This window comes from Podarcis gaigeae (genome assembly GCF_964106915.1).
Source record: "Podarcis gaigeae genome assembly, chromosome: 4".
Taxonomy (NCBI): Eukaryota; Metazoa; Chordata; class Lepidosauria; order Squamata; family Lacertidae; genus Podarcis; species Podarcis gaigeae.
Genome location: NC_139677.1, coordinates 80,631,016 through 80,653,620, shown reverse-complemented (window position 1 = coordinate 80,653,620; position 22,605 = coordinate 80,631,016). Strand labels below are relative to the sequence as shown.

The 22,605-nt window shown below is 43.2% G+C and overlaps 1 protein-coding gene across 2 annotated transcripts in view; it reads left to right on the top strand.

Moving 5' to 3' along the window:
- LOC310843240 (cilia- and flagella-associated protein 337-like) overlaps nt 1-22,605 on the top strand; it is a 1,288,916-nt gene that overhangs the window by 3,608 nt on the left and 1,262,703 nt on the right. For both annotated transcript variants that reach the window (XM_083736208.1, XM_083736209.1), the window contains exons 2-24: nt 256-538; nt 1,224-1,277; nt 2,509-2,592; nt 2,920-2,985; nt 3,702-3,932; nt 4,521-4,600; nt 5,004-5,096; nt 6,293-6,338; nt 7,271-7,317; nt 8,580-8,697; nt 8,814-8,883; nt 10,329-10,572; nt 11,574-11,676; nt 11,767-11,918; nt 14,210-14,312; nt 14,555-14,661; nt 14,797-14,876; nt 14,978-15,032; nt 17,590-17,635; nt 17,939-17,998; nt 19,343-19,505; nt 21,066-21,161; nt 22,113-22,171. In XM_083736208.1, the coding sequence (XP_083592334.1) occupies nt 256-538; nt 1,224-1,277; nt 2,509-2,592; nt 2,920-2,985; nt 3,702-3,932; nt 4,521-4,600; nt 5,004-5,096; nt 6,293-6,338; nt 7,271-7,317; nt 8,580-8,697; nt 8,814-8,883; nt 10,329-10,572; nt 11,574-11,676; nt 11,767-11,918; nt 14,210-14,312; nt 14,555-14,661; nt 14,797-14,876; nt 14,978-15,032; nt 17,590-17,635; nt 17,939-17,998; nt 19,343-19,505; nt 21,066-21,161; nt 22,113-22,171 (2,440 nt within the window). The remainder of the gene's footprint in view (nt 1-255; nt 539-1,223; nt 1,278-2,508; nt 2,593-2,919; nt 2,986-3,701; nt 3,933-4,520; nt 4,601-5,003; nt 5,097-6,292; nt 6,339-7,270; nt 7,318-8,579; nt 8,698-8,813; nt 8,884-10,328; nt 10,573-11,573; nt 11,677-11,766; nt 11,919-14,209; nt 14,313-14,554; nt 14,662-14,796; nt 14,877-14,977; nt 15,033-17,589; nt 17,636-17,938; nt 17,999-19,342; nt 19,506-21,065; nt 21,162-22,112; nt 22,172-22,605) is intronic.

Genomic DNA, 22,605 nt, shown 5'->3' with positions numbered 1-22,605 from the left:
AAAGTGTCCCCGGATTCATTGAAAATAATCTGGTAACCTTAATTTAAAGGAATTGTGCGTGTGCATAAGCTGTAACTTGTAAAGGAAGCTGTTACCTCAATCTGGAAACAATCTACTGTTGTTTCTACTGTTACTACTGCTACTGCCAGCAACTAATAATTAATGATAGGTAATTTATTATTAAGAGATAGTTAGTTCATTAATAATAATAATAGCAATGTCCATGCCTGCCTTCTGGTGTTTGTGCTCTGACAGCATTCTGAATGAGTTGAGAGAGACGACAGATACAACAGACCTTCTGTTTCGACGTGCACAGACTTCATTAGGAGGGCGCAGGTTGCCAGCTGCGTCTCCAGTTTCCCTTAGCAGTCTTTCAGAAGCTCGGGAGGAGGAGATAGAGCAGCTTCCAGAATGGCTGCTGAGGGAGCTGCTGAAAGGGCAGCAGAGGAGTCACTCCATTGGACTCATGGAAAATATACTGGAGAGCGAAAGCGTTCGCCATCGCGTTGACTCATCCAGAAGCCAGTGGAAAGGAAAGGTATAGTGAATTCTCTTGCTGGGCTCCGAAGGGCTTTTCAAAATGGTAAATGCTATGAGAGGATGAGGAGAATCTGAATTTCTTGGGTGACAATGGGCTTGCTGGCTTTCCATGATGTCAGAGAGCAGTTCCCTCTATAGAGTCAGTTAGAACTGCACAGCACACATTGCAATCTCCACTGAAAGCCACTTTGCAGACACACACCCAACAACCACCTGGAACATGAAACAAAGAGACAGAGATTCATACACCATGGTTCCAACTACTTGCAAACATTATGGACAAGGTAGGAATCGCTTGGCATGGGGAAGCCTTTTCCCCCACAGCATCCTGACAGCATATGCTCTGGGTCTGGTCCTATCATTAGGCAGAATGAGGCAGCTGCCTCAGGTAGCGGATGATGCAAGGCATCATCTAGTGGTAGTGAGGTTTTGGAGGACTGGGCTGTGTGCCAAAGTGGTTCACTGGGTGGGGTGGAGCTGCTACACTAGTTTCCTGGCAGGTGAGTCTCAGTGATTTACTGGGGGGGGGGGGAGCAAGGCTGCAGGAACATAGGTTGCAATGAATTGAAAGGTGTCCTCACATAACATTAAATCCATAAGCATCTCCCAAGTCTTAAAAGGGGCCCATGTGCATCATCATTTAATTATTCCATTTTTATTTATTTATTTTTTGTCTTGGCAAGATTGAGCAGCAAGTAACCCTGGAACGGCTTCAAAAGCTACATGTGGCCTTTCAGGTACGACCATCCCAATGAAATCATATCAGTGTATATTATTTCACTCATAATGTATATCATTTCACTGTATATTGTTTCACTGTTAGCATATTGGCTGTTCTCTCATGCCAAATAGGGCACCTATTTAACTTGCATTTATGCCTCAGAAAGTTTGGAGTAAGAAAGTATTGAGAAAGTGTGTTCATGAATTTTGTTAAGAGATTTGTGTCTGCAAGAGAGCAATGTAATCATTACTGATGCAATGCAATGCAAGATAAATATCAGTTCTGATCATAGCTGTCAACCTTTCCCTTTTTTTAAGGGAAATTCCCTTGTTCCGAATAGGATTCCTCGCAAGAAAAGGGAAAAGTTGACAGCTATGGTTCTGATATGTTAGCTTGCAAAGATATCTCAAGCAGGGCTTTGTGGGCCCTGTGTTCAGCCCTCACCTGCATCCATATCCTTGTCCCCTCCTCTCTTCCCCATGCATTGTAGTCAACCAGGTGGTGTGGAACATAAGAGTCTCCTGGACCAGGTCAAAGGCTCATCTAGTCCAGCATCCTGTTGTCACAGAGGCTAGCCAGATGCCTCCTGGAACCTCTCAAGTAGGACCTTAAGTCAGGTCTTAAGGTCCAATGCATCTTAAGGTCCAATCACATCCTTAGGGTTAGATGCATCAAACATCTCTTGGGAGTTCTGGTTTCATGGGCTTCTAAGGGTTCCCTATGAGCAAAGTACTGAGAAGTGTCCTTGACATGGAGTAGAGAGAGGCTTTCAGCAAAGTCTGTTAATAGCCACTTCTGAATGAGTGAGAAGCATAATGAGTTTTTGTTTGGCTTGCTTATGTGCCTTTAATAAAAGAAGCAGTGATCAGCAGGCAAATTGTATTATGATGACCTGGCACTAAATGTTATTACTTGCTAATTACTGAACATCAAACTGCTGTTAAAGTGACAACCACAGAGCAGGATCAAAAACCGACAAACCTAGAAGTGAATCAGGTCTGCCTTGCGACATCGAAAGCAGCTCAGGGACAGGGTCCCTAGGAACCCCAATACGCTGGGAGTGTCTACCCAATTTTGGGCAAAGACATGAGATATAAAATATCTTTGTGCTTTATGTTTGCATTCAGGTTTGATCACAAGTTTGATCTTTCCAGGGAGAAAGAAATAGTACCAGAATGAGGCTCTCTTGGCAAGTCTGATGCTTCATAATGGCACACTATATTTCCTGTTGCTTTATCTGCTTCCAGGACTTAGAAATTAACGGACATAAGTATTTGGATGTGGAAAACTTCAAGCGCACGTTGAAGAAATGCATGGGGTCACAAAATGCAGTAAGCAAAGCACAGTTTGAAAACCATACTGCAATGGCATAATACCGTAGATGAGATGGAATGGGGAGGGGGGAGGGGGAGCACTTTCTGTCCTGTATTTAGGCTCCAGTGCTCTACACACTTACCTGGGAGTAAGTCAGTGTTGCTTGCATCAGTGTAGATATGCATAGGATTCTACTGTTAGCCTCTGGCTTCCATGCCCTTAATCTTTGTTGGTGCCACCATTTGGGGCAGTTCATGTTTGCTGGATTGAAGCTAGAAACTACCTCATGTAACCTTGACTGTTTGTGTGTTGAAGGTTGTTGTGTACATCCTTTGCTCCTACAGACTGATGAACAAATAGAAAAGCTTTTCATGAAAATTGACTGTTCTGCAACTGGCAGAATTCGTTGGGTAAGTGTGTATTGGAAACCCCAGTAAGCGACAATTAATTAATTGCTTAAAATAGGATGTAACTATGAATGAGTACAACACTTATTGGAATGAGTGAAAAGATGATGCCAAGTCAAGGAATATGCCTCTGAAAGAAAGATGTTAATGTGTTTCTCTATAAAACAGGGCACTAAATAAGTCCAGCCTTCCTCAACCTTGCGTCCCCAGATGTTGCCGAACTACAATTCCCATCATCCCCAACCACTGGTCCTTCTAGCTAGGGATGGGAGTTGTAGTCCAACAACAATTAGGACCCCAAGGTTGAGAAAGGCTAAAGTATGCTACGATTTCCCTTGTCGCACGAGGTGTTAAGGTTTGGCAGGTGGAGGGGCTGGTTCTCAGAACACAAACAATACCAAATTTCTCCTCCAACCTTACACATGTATAAGATTGCATTATCAATGTGAAGTTTCATCCTTAAAGTGTGGACACTGAACTTCTTAGTGATCCAACAAGGGTCTTGCTTTCTCCTATAGTTGGTGTCTCACAATGCATACATTACCAACATTAGTTGGCTCCATTTTGGCAGCGATGTGTTTACGATTGGCATTGTTCCTATGCATAGTTTCTTAGCAGTAAGCCCCATTGAACACAGCAGGACTCACTTTCAAGTACATAGGCATGGGATCTGGCCTCTTGAGCGCTGAGACAATGACTGTCACTTTTTTCTGCCCCAGCATGACTTCTGCACATACATGCAGCTGGAATATGCTGAACAACATGAGTCATCTGCCCGGTTGAAAAAGGTCTCTTTTGCACTACCTGCCACCATAAAGGAGATCCCACATGGAGAGCCTGTGCTGAAAATTTGCTCGCTGTTGGATAGCACATTGATAACAGCTCGAGAAGACGGACATATTTCCTTCTGGTCACCACAGCTCAAGCTGATACGAAGCAAGATGGTGTTTGTATGTCACATTTTCTCATGTCATAGGTTCTGAAATGGCCGGTTTTACTTATTTATTCATTCATTCTCCAAGGACCTCAAAATGGCAAACATGGTTCTCCCTCTCCTCATTTATTCCTCACAAAAGCCCTGTGAGGTGGGTTATGCTGAGAGGCAGTGACAGGCCCAAGGCCTGCTTATTTATTTCAGTTTATATTGCACCCTAAGCCCTAAGTTCTGGCAAGATTACATTTTAAAAGTTCCTCCTCATTCACCTGAACTTTCTTAACATAATAGGTTTGTGTCCTCCTGTCTTCTACCCAGGACTGTCTGTACCTCAGTTACTTTTAGTTCAATTTTCCTTTAAAATAACGAGAGCCAAAGTATTCATGATTCAGGAATGATTGCTTATTTCCCTACCCCCATCCCTTATGTTTAAATCCTGCCTGTTTTTCATCATGGAACCCAAGGCAGTGTGTGACTCCAATGCAGTCTCCCATCCAAACCCAGATCTACATTGCTTCAGCAAGATGGTGGCCTCATGTTCCTTCAGACCATTCCTTAGAGTTGGCAGGCAATACTTAACTTCTTGCCTTTTCTCTTTTTTAAGGAGAAAGCCTACAGAAAATCTAAGTGGTTGATGGATTTCACTGTCATGACACCATATAATAAGTTGATATTGGGAACTGGGTAAGTGCCCTATGCGCAAAATCTCAAATAAAAGCCTGTTACCAATATTTCTTTCATCCAAAGCTTAGGGGTTGACTGGAGAAAGCTGCATAAAGAAAGTAGTTTGTGATCTTGGCCAGCATTACAGGGTTGGCATAGCGGACAGGGCATTGGCTTCGGGCCTAACTTGATGGGATAATGGAGATCAGAAACGGAATCTCTTGTCTCTTTGAATGTTATCAAATAGAAGCTGCAAAGGTCCCTCAGTTAGGGTCACAACTTGGGAGAAGGTTTTGAACCCTTTCCCCAACACTGTTTTCAGAATGAAAATCCCTCCTTCAAATGCTAATTGCCTCCTTATTATGGGAAACCAGTTCATACAACCCATGATGGTAAAATATATAATATTTCAACTTTGTGACAGGGATCGCGAACTTCAGCTCTATGAAAGCTCCAACTTTGAGCCCTACCTTCAAATTAGTGGTTTAGAAGCTATACCTTTGAATGTGGATTACTGGTAAGGCACTCAAAATTCAGGTCTTATGTCAATTATCTGCTAATAATCATGGCATACTTCTGTGTGTGGCTATATCTATTATTACACTTATATCCTCTTCTTCAAGCTCAGGTTGGTTTACTTGGAACTCCCAAGCAGGCCCAGAATCAGGACCCAACACCCTCTAGTCACTGGCGGAGGAAGAGGAGTGCGTGGAGGGCGCACCGCCCCTGGCAGCGCGATCTCCAGCGTGCCATCGCTGCTGCCCCCACCCTGCACTGGGCGCCCCACCCCCGGGACGCGCACCAACCTCGCCTCCGCCCCCCGGTGCCGGAGCATGAAGCTTCGCCACTACATCTAGTAGCTACCAAGGCCCCAGGACCTGTTCTGAGTCTCCTTGGGCTGAATGCCAGCCTGTGTTAAGTTGTCATTTTAATTTCCCTATGACATTAAATGCCATTTTGATTTCTCATGATGAATGCCCTGAGTGCTGATGCTTTAAGCATGACTGCAGGAAACCACAGGGAGGGAGAGTGCCATGGTTTTATATACTTATGAACTTCTGAAGATTTATTTCATGTTTGAGACCTTAGAATTCTTATAACAATTGGTTAACTGTGCACTGCATGAAGACAAGCTGGTAAAATCAATAATAATAATAAAAAAAGGTAAAGGACCCCTGATAGTTAAGTCCAGTCGCAGACGACTCTGGGGTTGCGGCACTTGTCTCGCTTTACAGGCCGAGGGAGCCGGCGTTTGTCCACAGGCGGTTTTTCCGGGTCATGTGGCCAGCATGACTAAGCCGCTTCTGGCACAACGGAACACCGAAACCAGAGCAGCACACGGAAACACCGTTTACCTTCCTGCCAGAGCGGTACCTATTTATCTACTTGCACTGGTGTGCTTTCAAACTGCTAGGTTGGCAGGAACTGGGACCGAGCAACGGGAGCTCATCCCATCGCGGGGATTTGAACCACCGACCTTCTGATCAGCAAGCCCAAGAGGCTCAGTAATTTAGACCACAGTGCCACCTGTGTCCCATTGGCAAAATCAATAGTTTGTGCTAAAACCTTGGGTGTTAACATAATCTCCTTTAGATATGTCTTCAGGTTTGTCTTGAAAGTTATTGTGCAATCCAAAATATCATTTTGGCTCAGAACACTGATTTTAAGCAATACTTAATTTTTCTTCCTCTTTGTTTTCCCCCTCCAATTCAGCTACACAGATCATGATGAATGCATGATTCTTTATGGAGATGACCAGGTGTGTATTGGGAAAAACACTTGCTAGGGAAACTGTAGGCCTTAAAACTCAGTGGGTGAAGAACCCAGCTTGCCACAGCTGCTGTTTAATTCCTCGGATTATGGAGTACATATGTAGGAAAAGTACAACAGATAGCAAGAGAATGCCAGAGGTTGTACAGTATTGGATAGATGCAGCATGTATGGGAAAGTAGAGGACTTTAAGATAAGCAAGGTTGAACTATGGGAGATCCCTCTTGTACATAATTTTCTAATGGGAAATCTCCCTTGCAACCATGCCTGTGTCCATGTTGTTGTTTAGTCGTTTAATCGTGTCCGACTCTTCGTGACCCCATAGCACGCCAGGCACTGCCTCCCGCAGTCTTCCACTGCTTCCCGCAGTTTGGTCAAACTCATGCTAGTAGCTTCAAGACCACTGTCCAACTATCTCGTCCTCTGTCGTCCCCTTCTCTTTGTGCCCTCCATCTTTCCCAACATCAGGGTCTTTTCCAATGAGTCTTCTCTTCTCATGAGGTGGCCAAAGTATTGGAGCCTCAGCTTCACGATCTGTCCTTCCAGTGAGCACTCAGGGCTGATTTCCTTAAGAATGGAGAGGTTTGATCTTCTTGCAGTCCATGGGACTCTCAAGAGTCTCCTCGAGCACCATAATTCAAAAGCATCAATTCTTTGGCGATCAGCCTTCTTTATGGTCCAGCTCTCACTTCCATACATCACTACTGGGAAAACCATGGCTTTAACTATACTGTGTCCATAACTACATGCAAAGCAGGCAATCGGTACAGATTCCCTATCAATAAGAACAGCTGCTGAAAGATACTCATCCTATTAATCTCAGGGTTTTTGTCTTCAAAAGCCTGAAAGCCGCCCGATTGTGACCTTTCCTGCAGTTTGTTTTCAGCATGTTTCAAGTGTGCACCATCTTTGTGATTGCAGGGCTGTGTCAATATCTTGCTCATCTGCTCTGTGGGAGAGGTCCTAAGGCAAGTATTTGAAAGTGTCTGTTGAGAATTAAAGTAGACATTTCGTTAATCATTCCACAAAAGGTGTGTTTCCAGTTGCCAACTTCCCTGAGCAACGGGTAGCCACAAACCTGGAAACAGAAAACAATTCCTAGAAGAGGCCCCGCTATCCTGGGAGGTTTGGAGCTACTATTGCCGTGTTTCTACAGTGGTGGCTGTTTAACACGGCTGGTGCAGCTAGTAAGTTTGGATTCTGGAAACCAACTTTTCTGGGTACAGTAAGCAGTACACATTCAACTTGTGCGCATTCAGCTTTATGCATTTGGCAAAAAATGAATGAATGAATGAATGAAAAGTGGGTGGAAAGCAGGCAGGGTTCAGGGGAAAATGTCTTTGTCAATCCCACATCCCATTGAACCCAATGGGTTTTGATTACCTGGGTTTGCATACGTCTTGGTTTACATACGTTTTGGATTACAAACACGTCAAACCCGGAAGTGAGTGTCCCGGTTTGCAACCTTTTTTTGGATTACAACCCATTTTTTGGGATTACAAACAATTTTTTTTGGGAGGCCCCATTGGCGAAAACGTGCCTTGGGTTACAACCTGTTTTGGTTTACAAATGGACCTCCAGAAGAGTTGTAAACCAAGGTACCACTGTACATGTGATTCTGGCTTTAGGCATGATTCCTGGAATGTAACCCCCGTATAAGTTGGCGGTTTGCTGTACAGGGACTAAGCTCTTCTGCAATACACATGACCATGAGGCAACTGAACTCTAGTGCAGAAGAGCATTATTTCTCTGCTTCCCTGTCTCTGCTCTGCTGCAGATAGAAATACAAAACTAACAAAAGGTTAGGGTGGCATCTAGGAGTACATTTTCCAGCTGAACAGAAGGGGAAGAGGAGCATCTACTTTTCTTAACAAAGGGAGATAACTTGACTCTGTGTTTCAGTACTTACGGTAACTGGAAGGTCATGCAAGAACTCAGGGCTCTCTCTAGCCAGTTGTGCAGTGTCCTCTTCAGTCAATTACAAAGGTGCTGCAATTGGCTTTAGAGCCCACAGATGAGAAAGGTTAGGGACCTACGAGGTGAACTCTGAAACAACAGAACGCGCCGGGGCTCTGAGAGCTTCCACTAACGAACTCACAACATTTTGCAAATCACAAAACAAAGGTCAGGTGCTTCCTATGACGATAAATGGCCAAATTAGGAACCTGATAGCATGGACCAGCTTAATTTTTTTTCTTTAATGTTATTATGTTCTCTGAACATGTTTCAGAACGTGGAAAAAGCTGCCCAAATCGGAAAACCTTCCAAATATTAGCCTTGAGAATGCAGCTCTTTCTCCTAATGTCACTTACATCCGTTGGAAAGTTCATGGAGACTGGGTTACTCAGGTAAACATTGTAAATTTGGGCCAAATACAATTATAAAACAATCTCAACAACACAACATTATTTAACCAATATTTTGTAGCCTTTTGATAATGTATTTTTGTTTTCTGTCTTTTTAGCTGAAATACTATGATTCTATTAAAGCAGTCATTTCTGCTTCAAGCCATGAGCCTACAGCCGTAGTAATAGGTAATTATATTTTGGCTTTTGAATCCAGGAAGTTGTTCTTACATGTTTCCATTTGCTTGGCTTATATACAATTTATTTTCCTTCCCATATTACAGTGTTGTAGTCACGTTGCAAGTACCATCCATGTGATCAGTCAGGATGAAAAGGTTAGAGCAGGATGAGGAACCTCTGGCCTCCAGAGGTTTGATTTTTGATCTGATTTAATAGTTGTACTCTGCCTTTCAATTGTTGAGCTCAAAGCGGCTCACAATAATCACAGTAGTGTTAAAAAAGCAACAAGTATTGCAATCACAATAATATCAAACACACTAGCTTATAAATAAAGCAAACAACAATAAATTAATCAAAAAGAATTAAAAGTCATGTGGCATATACCAACAGGGAAAGGTTTTGAGCTTCTTTTGGGAAAATCACAAAAATCCAGACATCTTGCCAATTTAGAAGTAATAGACATTTTGAGGGCCCAAAATTACCTAACTGGCTGGAGCAGACAGATCCAACAGGGCTCTGTTTATGTACTTCTAATGGCAGGTTCTACTTGTGGTAGATTCGCGGGTGGCGCTGTGGGTTAAACCACAGAGCCTAGGACTTGCCGATCAGAAGGTTGGCGGTTTGAATCCCCAAGACGGGGTGAGCTCCCGTTGCCCGGTCCCTGCTCCTTCCAACCTAGCAGTTCGAAAGCATGTCAAAGTGCAAGTAGATAAACAGGTACCACTCTGGCAGGAAGGTAAACAGTGTTTCCGTGTGCTGCTCTGGTTTGCCAGAAGCGGCTTAGTCATGCTGGCCACATGACCCGGAAGCTGTACGCTGGCTCCCTCGGCCAATAAAGCGAGATGAGCACCACAACCCCAGAGTCAGCCATGACTGGACCTAATGGTCAGGGGTCCCTTTACCTTTACTTGTGGTAGATTCCACACAGCAGAAATATTCCCTTCAACATTTGGTTTTGGCATAGAGCTGTGATGTGTTGGGAAGTGAGAAAATGGAGGTAGGCAGATGTGCGGATTACATGATTGGATGTTGAGGCCTTTTGTGTCTTTTACTGTCATCTCCATTATGAAGGCAATTTCTCTTATCTCCAGTGCCTTTCAACCAGACCCACACACCCCATTTCCTATAACTATCTGCTGATCTGAGCAGTGTGTGAAACCATCTTTCCCTCAGAGCAGTTTCTTGATGCCTAAATGGTCTTATCTGTCAGACCTGTCTGTAGAGTTCAGTGGTGACCACTGAAGACCATATTTACATGTTCTTTCGTTTTACCTAGAATGTGGGAAACCGTGCAGCTTCAAGCACTGCAAGAATCTCCCTCCTGTTTTCTTAAATGTTAAAATGGTCTGCATTTTCCAATCCCAAAATGTAAAGCTGTTTATTGTGTATTATCAGTCGTGTCAAAGTCTACTTGAGGCCTGACGGTTGATTCAGAAACATTTGCCCTTCTACAGGTTGCGTTGTGGGAGCAACCAATGTTGAGCAAAAGATGAAGGAAATAAAAGAACACAGGAAAGATTCCAAGGCAAGGAAAAGACAGGTGGTCCCAGGATCTCCCTCCCATAGAGCTGAGGGGGATCAGATTGTTTTCCGAGTCCACAAAGGAGTGAAAACATTTGCACTTAGTAAAAAGAATAACCTTCTTGTAACTGGTGGGATGGATCGAATCATACGGATGTGGAATCCCTATATGCCTGGGTAAGATTGTATTGCATTGATGCAGCTGTTCTTATAAGGTTTTGTTAAACTCTTTGTGCCATTAGTTATAAACTATTATCATTTAGAACAAATAGATTGCTGTGATTTGTCTTCTGAAATATTGCACAGATAAACCACAGCTAGATCAATAAACTCTTAATGAATCCTAGAGTTTCCTGGGACGAGGGATGGATTGCTAAACCACGCTGAGAACTGTAACTCTGTGAGGGAGTCTCCTAGCAACACTCGGCACCCCTTAACAAACTATACAGGATGAGTTAGGAGGAGCCATGACTTTTTAAAGCGGTATGATACTGCTTTAAATGTTTAATGCCTTTGTATTGACACCCAGGCCTGTCTGCCAGAGGGTTATTGACCGTTATCATGATTGAATCCAACTGGTGTCTTAACACTGCATGAAAATCTGAGGCAGGTAGAGTCAAGAACAAATCACAGGCCATGCCCACACAATACATGCAAAGCTCTCTTATACCACCTCAACAGTCAGGGCTTCCTGCAAAAGAATCCTGAGAATTGTAGTTGGTGAGTGTTCTACCCACTCTCAGCACTCTTCACAAACTACAGTTCCCATTATTCTTTATTTTTTTGGTGGGGGGGCGAATCCCTGACTGTTGAAGTGGTTTAAGAACGCTTTAAATGTATGGTGTGTCCCCCCCCTCCACCTCTTCACCCCCTTTTATTCCTAATGTAACCCTAATGTCTCAGCAAATGAAACTGACCTATGGAAAATGTAACTTGGAAAAATAACATTGCGCATACCTGTGTAAACCATGAAAACTTTAATAATTTTTTTTAAAAAAAACAACGTACGGTGTGGATGTGGCCACACTGCGCTAGCTCATCCGTCTTTCTCACTTGGTACTACAATTCTCCCTCATTTGTATGTGTTTCAGTTACAGTAGGGCCAATGTTAATCCATCTCTTTTGTTTCATTATATGTTTGAAGCTACTCAGTCTTTAATGTTCTGGTCCAATTGCAGAAGGCCAACAGGTATGCTCAGAGGCCACATGGCCCCTGTCTTCTATGTCCACATATCTGAAGAGGATAAAATATTCTCCATGTCAACGGACAACACAGTGAAGGTCTGTCTCTGTTTTTTGCATGTGCTGAGTTACACTTGTCACGTCTTCAGTACTTTCTCTTTAGCGTGTCTCAATTTTTTTTTTTTGCAGATTTGGGATGTTGAGGACCAGACTTGCTTATTCACAGCCTGTTCAAAAAACAGTGGAATTAAAGGAGAGATTAGTGCTTGCCACTACATACCAGGCGTAAGATCGCTCTGCATTGCCACGGATACACTGGCTATTCTCCATTTAAGACTACGGTAAAAGAAGAAAGCAAACAGACCAGAACTCATGGTCTTAGAGCGAAACTATGTGTTTAAATGAGTGTTCATGGATATGTTTATTTTGGAGAAAAAACTGCCATTGAGTCCCCAATCTGGAAAGTGTTTCTAATCTGGATTGGGGTCCCTTGCCAGTTTTCTGCTGAAAATCAGCCCATGCTTGACTTAGAATAAAAGAATAATAGAATCTTAGAGTTGGAAGGGACCCTGAGGATCATCTAGTCCAACCCCCTGCAAGGCAGGAATCTCAGCTAAAGCATTCATGGCATATGGCCATCCAAACTCTGCTTAAAAACCTCCAAGGAAGCAGAATCCACCACTTCTCATGGGAGTCTGTTCCACTGCTAAACAGCGCTTACTGTCACAAAGTTTTTCCAAATGTTTAGTCAGAATCTCCTTTCTTCCAGCTTGAAGCCATTGGTTCGAGTCCTACCTTCCAGAGCAGGAGAAAGGAGTGAATGAGATGTTAGCAGTAAACCATGAATTTGGGGTGGGAGGGAGTGGCCAGGAAAAAATAATTTGACACCAGGAAACTGGTTTGAGGCCCAATCCAAATTGGGGTCATTGGGAAAACTCTGGTTGCTTTTTCTCTAAAAGAAAAGCAGCATGATTATTCACGTTTGTTTAATCATGATGAGCAACACATAGTACAGTGATACCTCAGGTTACAGACACTTCAGGTTACAGACTCCGCTAACCCAGAAATAGTACCTCGGGTTAAGAACTTTGCTTCAGGATGAGAACAGAAATCGCACAGCGGCAGCAGCGGGAGGCCCCATTAGCTAAAGTAGTACCTCAGGTTAAGAACGGACCTCTGGAATGAATTAAGTTCTTAACCCGAGGTACCACTGTAGTTTGTCCCTTAAACATCTAAGATCTGTATTTATGCAGGGGTGTAGCTAGCTGCTCTGGCACCTGGAGCAGTGGGGGCAGGACAATCCGCCCACGGGGGTGCCACGACGATCCGCCCGGGGGGCGGCACGGTGAGCTGCCCACAGCATCGGCCTGGCAGACACAAGCCCTACGCTGCTATTTTGGGCAGCGTGGGGCCCTGAGCCACCCTGTCACTCCCAGGAGAGCCGCGTGCCTCGGGCACGCTGCAGGCCAGGCCCCGCGGCAAGTGCCATCCCCCATGGTGTGCCATTTTGTCACCCCCTCGGGGATGACGCCCTGGGGTAGACCGCACCCCCCGCTTCCCTCTTCCTACGCCCCTGTATTTATGGAGAATGGAATACTAGAAACTGCTGCCAACAAGGGTTAATTTACAGAGATGAAAACATTACAAAACCACAAAATGTTAAATTCAATGTTAAATTTCGAACCTTTTAAAATTTTGTTTTTGAAAATAATCTTGATGAGATCCTGGGGTGTTGTTGGACTGCAAAATATGGAGAACTGCGTTTAGGACTGGAGAAATGGAGAGAACTGACATTGACAGATCCTTCCACCCCTAATCTTAATGCAATTTTTTTTAAACGGCTAGTGCCTCAAGCCCTTTAAGTAGTCAACAGCATCTCTTTTTTATAATAATATTTATTAACATTTCAAAAAATTACAAACATATGAAAAGAAAAAAAGAAAAGAAAACAAAAAGTTACAAAAAACTGAAAAATAAAAAAATAAAAACAAATCAATTTTCCACAGCTTATCTTTCATTTACTTGTTTCCTTGACCTCTTCACACCTTCTTTTTTTGTATTCTAGTTCAATTAGTTAATTCAGCAAATCCTTTCCATCTTTGTTTTTATCTTAATCATTTATCTTAATATGTTATGACTTTACATTCTCACCTGTTGACAGCCCATTTTTACATTGTCCTTTATAACATTACTGCAAAAACCACATAATTTCATTCCAGCATCCTTCTAACATTCCTTAATTTTGCAATGTTTCTGTAGATAGTCTTTAAACTTCTTCCAACCTTCTTCTACCGATAGTAGTCAACAGCACCTCTGCCAGCCCCAGATGAGGATATTTAGCTCAGCAGACACACCCCTGAACTTCAACTATATTCACATCAGCTGTGCATGCACACCTCCCTTGCTGTATAAGGGACAGGTGTCAGAACCTGATTTTTTCCAGGCTGATTCTCACTTAACATTAAGCAGCAAAACTTAATTAAGGAAAAAACCTCCCCTCATTTCCCACATACTGCAATTCCAAATCAGTTCTGGAGAGGCTGCCATCCAGACAAGCCCCATACAGGTGTACTTGCTGCTGTATTGATGCTTTGATCCTCACTTCTTTTGTTTTTTATTCTCCATAAGGAAGATTGCCTCCAGATCCTCACTTGGTTACTTCCCATAAGAAGCCAGTTTTGTGCTGCAAGTTCAACGAAGTGTTCAGGCATGTTGTGAGCTGCTGTGAGGGTTCTGTAAGTGAAACTATACTGTTGAAATAGAACCAACTCCATGTATTTCCCAATGTGCCAATGCGTAGCTGTTCCATTTTGACACATGTGGTTGAGTTTTTTGTATTTTCCCTCTGTGCATAGAACTGGACTAATTTTTACTTCTCTTTCAAATGTGGGCTATTGAATCCTGACCATGGTGGTTATTCAGATGCTTTCCTATGTATGTATGTATGTATGTATGTGTGTGTGTGTGTGTTTTTAAGGTGGTCAAGGTGTGGGATTTTGATAGCGGAAAGCACTTATTTGAATTTGGCAACGCTCATGGTGGTTCTGCAGTAACCTGCCTCGCCTTCGATCCTAGCAGAAGAAGGTATGTTTCTAAATATGCCTTTTTGGGGGTGGGAACCCCCATTCAATATAAATTTTAGCTGTGTCCCCCCACCCCTGGCACACAGGTATCCACGCAGGTGGAATAAATGATGCATTTATTTCATTCACGTTCTAGACTAATCACAGGAGGACGAGATGGTTGTTTGAATGTATGGAATTACAACAATGGGCATTGCTTGCACACGTTGAAAAGAGGTAAGCAGCATGCTGACACAAACGGCCAGAAAAATGTTATGTCTGTAGAAAACTCATACGACTTGCATGTTGCAATGCTGCTGTGTTTTTCTTACCTGCAGAAGACAAAAGTGATGAAGTCTGTGGCTGCACCTATGTGGAAGTCAACAAAAACAAGTAAGCAATGCAGACCATAACCAGATCTTGCCATTGAAGGGTGACATCTTAGGGGTGGTTAATTTATTTATATTAAGGTGCATTTCTCTTCTCCATATGGCATTCTGAGAATCTGACATGTATCTTTGTCACCTAAATTGCGCCCCCCCCATGAGTGTTCCACAAAATATCCTTGCTGTAAGGATGAAATATACTCGGAGTCCTGTAGTGATTTCATGCTCTTTATTGCAGCTTGTAAGACAATGATTGAATTGCCTGCCAAACCTCAGGCATTTATATACATTATTTACACAATGAGTCCCGTCTGATTGGCTGATTCTGCTTCCCTCCTGGAGCCTGATTGGTCTTTTCCTGCAGGCTAATCAGTTGTTGCATTCTGCGATCCTACCAGCCTAATAGGCTGAATAACTTCCTCCTGGAGCCTGATTGGTCTTTTCCTGCAAGCCAATCAGTTGTTGCATTCTAGGATCCTACTTGCCTATTGTTCTAGGATCCAAGCTTAGTACATAACAAAGGACTTCTTTACCTTATACTGAGTGAGGCCATTGGTGGTGACTCCTCTGCTTTTCAGGGTTGGCCTTTCCCACCTCCCTGCTACCTCAAATGCTTTTTAGTTTTTAGGCAGGGAATGCTAAGGGTTGAATGTGCAGCCCTCAGCAATGCAGATCCTATGCTGTCACACTGAGCTATGGGGCTCCCTTTGGATTTCAAAGGCATTTGATCTTGTATGAATACATACAATAGTGCTGCCAAACTGCCAGGAAAAAAGAATACTGACACCTTGGGTGCCTTTAGCAGGTGTTTAATATGTAGAGATTAGATGGTAATGCTTTGAATGGCATGGAGCCAAATGTGGTCACCTGCTAATTCATGCAGATCAAAAGCCATTTATAAAGGGGATACCTAGAGAGACCTGCTCAGAAGTTGTCGGACAGAATGCACACTGACACATTCCCTACTTGCTAAAGACCAGATCAGGTAAAGAGTTGTTGCAACATTTGTGTGCGGAATTCCTTCTGGCTTGGTTCCACAACGGGGTGAGCTCCCATTGCTCAGTCCCAACTCCTGCCCACCTAGCAGTTCGAAAGCACGTCAAAATAGAAGTAGATAAATAGGTACCGCTCCGGTGGGAAGGTAAACGGCATTTCCGTGTGCTGCTCTGGTTCGCCAGAAGCAGTTTAGTCATGCTGGCCACATGACCCGGAAGCTGTATGCCAGCTCCCTCGGCCAATAAAGCGAGATGAGCGCCACAACCCCAGAGTCGTCCGCGACTGGACCTAATGGTCAGGGGTACCTTTACCTTCACCTTTACCTTGCTAGTGGGTATATGCTAAGCAACTGTAAAAAAAAGTACTTCCAATACCCATTCCATCCCAGAAGGATACCATGGTCACTGGGATCAAAAGGTCCAGCAGAACCATCACGCTCCCCCTGTCCAATTCTCAGCATAAATCATTCACCAAGGTGACCAAAGCTATCTCTGTCCCATAATCAGGCCTGAAATGGATCTAGATCCATCTGTCTCCTCCAAAAAAACCCTGGAGCTGAGATACGGCAGTGGCGTAGCATGGGTTGTCAGCACCAGGGGCAAGGCAAGTAATTTGCGCCCCCTAACCCGTGGAGCCAGGTGGGGGCAGAGAGCTGCGAGTGCGAGCGCCCCCCCAGATTTTGCGCCCGGTGCGGCCGACCCCCCCTGCACCCCCCACGCTACGCCACTGGAGATACGCACTTGTAGCTTGCCCCAAAATGAGATATTAGAAACTGGCCGATAATTATCCCATATGATGGGATTCAGGTCTGGATTTTTCAGTAGAGGCCTTACAACTGCCTCCTTGTTCTAAGGAGCCACTGACCCTTCACTCACTTAACCAGTCCCCCGCTGCCCTTTTTTTAAGAGTCAGGAAAGGCAAGGATATAGTACATGTGTGGTACTCCCACTTTTTCAAGGATTCTGTCCACATCCTCAGGCTGGACAAATGGAAAAGTTTCCATTAACACTGGACAAGCAGAGGCCAAAGGGACATCCATCTTCTAGAATCTCATGTTGCCAATTTGGCAAAAGGCCATAGCTTAGTGGCAGAGCCTCTGATTTGCATTTTTAGTTATTTGTTAGAATATTTATGAACCAGACTTTTTCATGGGAAATATAATTGGGGGTGGGTGAGTATAATGCATGCAGAAAGTCCCAGGTTCAACCCCAAACATCTCCAAGTAAGGCTGGGAGAGACCCCAACCTTAAAAACCTGGGAAGCTGCTGCCAGTCAGTGCAGACAATACTAAGCTGCATGGATAAATGATCTGACGTAGTTTAAGGGAGTTTCCTCTGTTCCTGTGCCTTGAAACAGAACCTAAACAAATTGGGTTGTGATATTTCTAGAATATGACCCAATTATATATGTAGGGTTGTCATATTCCCCAAAGTGAAAATCGGGACAAAGTTGAGCTTGTGGGGAGGGTGCTTTTAAAAACGTTTTCCCAAACATTCAGCAAAAATCTGCCTGGATGTATGGCAGTCCTAAATATACATGTAACATTTGTTTGCTAACTCTTCTTCCAGGTACATCATAGGTGTTGGATGGGATCGAAGGATAAACTTGTTTTATGTAAGTAGCAAAATTGCATATGAAAAGCATTTTGATACGGTATCACGATTCATTATTGAAATTTCACATTGTGCCAAATCACTGGGATAGAAAATAGGTGGGGAAGATATTGAGCCTTGCCAATGGGATGGTGGAATTAAGGCCAAACTCTCTTTTTGCACTTCTGGCTAACAACATTGGTGTCAGAGTCAAAAAGGGGAGGAACAAGCAGAAACAGAATCTTTGTCACAAACTTATAAAACACATATATATCCTTATGTTCACACATATGTATCTTTTCGTTTGGATATATGTATGTTGCAGGATTCCACAGAAAACTTTCATCGCTTTCAGAAACCTCAAGCCCATTGGCAGGATGATATAGTAAGATTCCATCTTGGCCTTCTTCAAATCTAAATGACTTTTTTGTATACTTCGAAAACTCTTTATTGATGCTGAGCACATGTATGTAGAATTTCATATAGGTGGTATGCAGTGCAGTCTGAAGCAGGTGGAGTTCTGTTCAGCTCACTGGAACTTAACCTCTGCCTTAGTAAGTCCAGAATGGCTGGGGAGGCCCAGATGGGTGGGGTATAAGTAATAAATTATTATTGTTGTTGTTGTTGTTGTTGTTGTTGTTGTTGTTATTGATGCCTTTGAATAGTATGCATGGAGCTAGTTATGCCGGATTATAAAACTGTAAGGACTCAGCTACATTTGTCAAAAACAGTGTCTTGAATGCATTATAAACATGCAACACCAGATGGCAGTGTAGAGCACAAAATTTTTCTATGTAATTTTACATAGCGGTTTTTCCCCTTTTTCTATGATTTATGACTTTTTATAGTGTTTTTTCCCCTTAGCTAAGACTAGCATTGGATGAACCGTACAATTTCAGTTTCTTCCTGGTTCTCTTTTTTCCCCTAGCCTTTAAGTTCAGTTCAACCCATTTCCATATCAGTTTGCATGAAAATTCAAATGTCTTTTGAATGCATTTCATTTAATATATGCATTTCTGTATGGAATTTACTCTATAATATACATACATTTTTGCAAACAATTTTCTGTAACACAAAGCTTTTAAAACTTTATGCATTTCTATATGCATTTCTGTATGGAATTTACTCTATAATATACACACATTTTTGCAAACAATTTCCTGTAACATAAAGCTTTTAAAACTTTACTTTCACTAATATAATCATTTTTATGAGCACTTTCCCATTAGCACTGCAAAATCAGGAGACTTGCAAACTAGGAAGTATGCCTGTATTTTAGTTTACACATCTGTTCGGGAAGTGCAAAATGATTTATTTCACATCCCTAGTAGAGACCAAATGACTACTGTTGGTTTTTCTGTGAAGGAGGGCCCAATAAGGGTGGTATTCTGTAGTTTACTATTTTCTGTGAACCTGCATGAGCTGCTGAGCTTCAGCAAATTCCTAGGGCATATTATAATATAACCCAGAAGTCCTGTACATTCTAAGGGGTAAAAGTTGGTCTGCTAAAAGTTTCTACCTTATCTTTTATAAAGACTTGTTCTCGATGGGGGGGGGGGGATGGACATATATCAGCAATATTGAGGTTTTGTGGTTGACCACAGTTCAGTCTTATGTGGTGTCAGTTTGCAGGGCTTGAACTGCCCATTGATTGATACATGAAGTATAGCTCCGAATCGACAAGCACAAAGGACAACCAGCACTGTTTTTTTCACTCCCTCTCTCCCAGAACCGGGGACACAAAGAAGATATTTTGTGCATTGCTCAGTGCCCACCTACTCTCCTTGCAACCTCAAGTTATGATGGTGAAATTATTGTTTGGAATATGATCTCGGGTCACATATGTCATAAATTCCACACTTCGGTTGCCGCTGCCTCTCTTAGTACCAAACGTAAGTTCACTCATCTAAAAAAATACTGCAGAAAACAGATTCACCCTTTATCCAGGACTACTATGTCTGGATGAATCATTCTGTATGAATCATTGCCTGTGGAACTGAATAGACATGGAAAACATGGAAGTTGAAAGGTGAAGCCCATCCCAAGTTGTTTTATTGGCTAACAGGCCTGTTATGGTTGAGAGAGACACCAGTTTCTACCCCACAAGGATGTGATGTAGCCTGCTCAATATAATGACAGTTGCTGTTTTTTACAACTTTCCACTTGTAATTCGTCACCTCCCAATTTGCGGATGGGTGGGCAGGAAGTGGCCCTGCATCTTCAGTTAAGGTCTGAAGTCTCTAATATAGTACTAGTCCCACACAGCCCCCCTCCCTTGCAAATAGTATTGTGATTGTGAGCAGATGTCTTGGTATACAGCTCTTATTATCTTGAAATAAGGACTTTTAAACAACCATCCCTGTCCCATTTGTTAAGCAGATGTTATCTGAGTTGCTATAGTACAAACAACTGTTTGGTCTGTGGCAACTCTGCGTGCATTCATAGGGTCAGGTTGAAAGCCATAAGGAAATAAACATTGCTACATTTCGGTGACCCCCCTGGAGCAGATTTTGGGTGCATGCAAGGAGAGAAAGGGCAACTCCAGTTGTGTGAATGAAATGCAACTTGCATATTGTCGGATGCAACACTTAGATTATTATTATTTTAGATTACATTTAGTTTTTCAGTGTATCTGAAGAAGTGTGCATGTACACGAAAGCTCATACCAAGAACTAACTTAGTTGGTCTTTAAGGTGCTACTGGAATGATTTTTTTTTTGTTTTGACTATGGCAGACCAACATGGCTACCTATCTGTATTTAGTTTTTAGTCAGTTGGCAGACTGAAAGGCTGACAAAAGAGCCAGGTATTTACAGTGGTACCTCGGGTTACATACGCTTCAGGTTACAGACTCCGCTAACCCAGAAATAATGCTTCAGGTTAAGAACTTTGCTTCAGGATGAGAACTGAAATTGTGCTCCGGTGGTGGCGCAGCGGCAGCATGAGGCCCCTTTAGCTAAAGTGGTGCTTCAGGTTAAGAAGAAAAAACCTCCAGAATGAATTAAGTTCTTAACCTGAGGTACACCTGTACATTGCATTAGAAAGCTAACTGTGAGGGAGTGAGGCAGGCCTCCCTTGGAAGGGAATTCCAAAGTCTCGGCGGGCAACAGAGAAGGCCCAATCCCCCATCCCAGTTAAGTGCAATGAGACAAAGAATTTTGATTTAATAAATTTAGACCATACGGACACAAAAATGTAGCAAGTCTTATATACCGTACATTTCAGAGTTCAACCTAGCAAAACACCTTTTATCTACTCAATAGTAAGAGGGGGTTTGGAATGAAGCATCTGAAATCCATGGGAGAGGAAATGTAGATGTAAACATCAGGAAAGTTAATGGCAGGAGGGCTTGCATGCAAAGTGTGCCTTTTGACTGTAGCTTAATGAAAGTATTTGAATATTTAATGGTGTTTCCTTTAAAGGAGCAAGTCTTCTCTTTTTTGCCCTCCCCAGCTGTGGATGCAAGTGTTAGCTGCATAATCTTTCTAAAGACCCGGGCAGTGAAATTTGAATCGGCTGCAGCCTTGCTTGTTTCCAATGGGCCGCAAGGTAAGATTGGTGAAATGTTGGTTGGTGTTGTAGCCTACCAAAACTCTAGGCAACCAAACTAAGACAGTCAGTCAAAATCATCAAGGGGTTGGAGCAACTCCCCTATGGGGAAAGGGCATGTGCAGCCTCCTGTACAAGTGGAAGCATATAGAACAGGGGCGGGGGTCCTTTGGCCCTCCAGATGTGGCTCAACTGCAACTCCTGTCAGCCCCAGCGAGCATGGCCCATGGCCAGGGACGGTGGGAGCTTTGGTTCAGCAACATCCGCAGGGCCAAAGGTTTGTCTGTCAACAACACTGCAGAAGCCCTTGCACATGCCTTTGCAGAGCAGGAAGTAATTGCCATGCTGATTTCTAAGGTAACAAAGTTGTGCATGCTGCTAGGATCCTGAAGGAAGGGTACCTGCAAGAGATAAGTGGCCTGAGGCTTAGGGTCAGTGGAGCAGGGGCCATGGAGGGCATAAGGTCTGGGCCTTGGCATCCTGCGCCTTTTAAACATTGTATAGGAGTGTGATCTACCAACTGGATTTTGTCATCGCTGTTGTACTATCCTGGGGTGCTGAATTTCAGGCATCGATTTCATTTACTACATTTTTCTGGTTTAGTCCTAATGCAACCAAGACTGACAGACTGGATTTCTTTCATCGTTATTTCCAGTTGGTGTAAATTGTTGGTCTCAAAAAAGTCACCAGAGATTCTCCCTGTGTCCCATAATCCAGTGGTCTCTCATTTGGAGAGCTGTTATGTAGGACCGCTTTATAATCATCATTACAAATCCCGCTGGTTACATGATGATTACTCAAATGTTAAGAGCCACTTCAAGCCACACATTCAGTTATGTGAACTGGCCTTCAGACATTTCTGCTCTCATGAATGCTTTGTTGCCACAAAAGTATGCTTCTGCTTTGATACTGGCTTGATACTGGTTTGTCCCGTTGTTACAAATTTTTCAGGCCATCTGTATTTCTGGAGCCTGCGCACTGGAGATCCACTTATAGCAACTTTTGCACCTGTAAGTTTCGCGGATGGGAAGTTGCCGAAATGTTTGCTGGGGTGGGGGTTCTGTGTTTAATTGCAGCAAAGGCTTAACATTCTCTGTTTGAATGTATTGTGAGCTGAAATGTTTGTGTGATATATGTAGCCCAAAGCCACAACCATGTTAGTTAACCACATATGACCCTATGTACAAATTGCAATTAACACCTGCTTCCCAGGTGGTGTAAATTAGGGGCAGCGATTTGGCAGCCCATGGGCTAGGTGTAACTCAAGGCTGGCTTGCTGCAATGCACTTTATGTGGGGCTGCCCTTGGGTGGCACAATTGTGGTGACTGTGGCTGATGGGAGTTGTAGTCCAAAACATCTGGAGGGTGCAAGGTTGGGGAAAGCTGTGCTAGATGATGACAACTTCAGGACACCTAGATTGTTCTGGCATGGAGATTGAAGTTT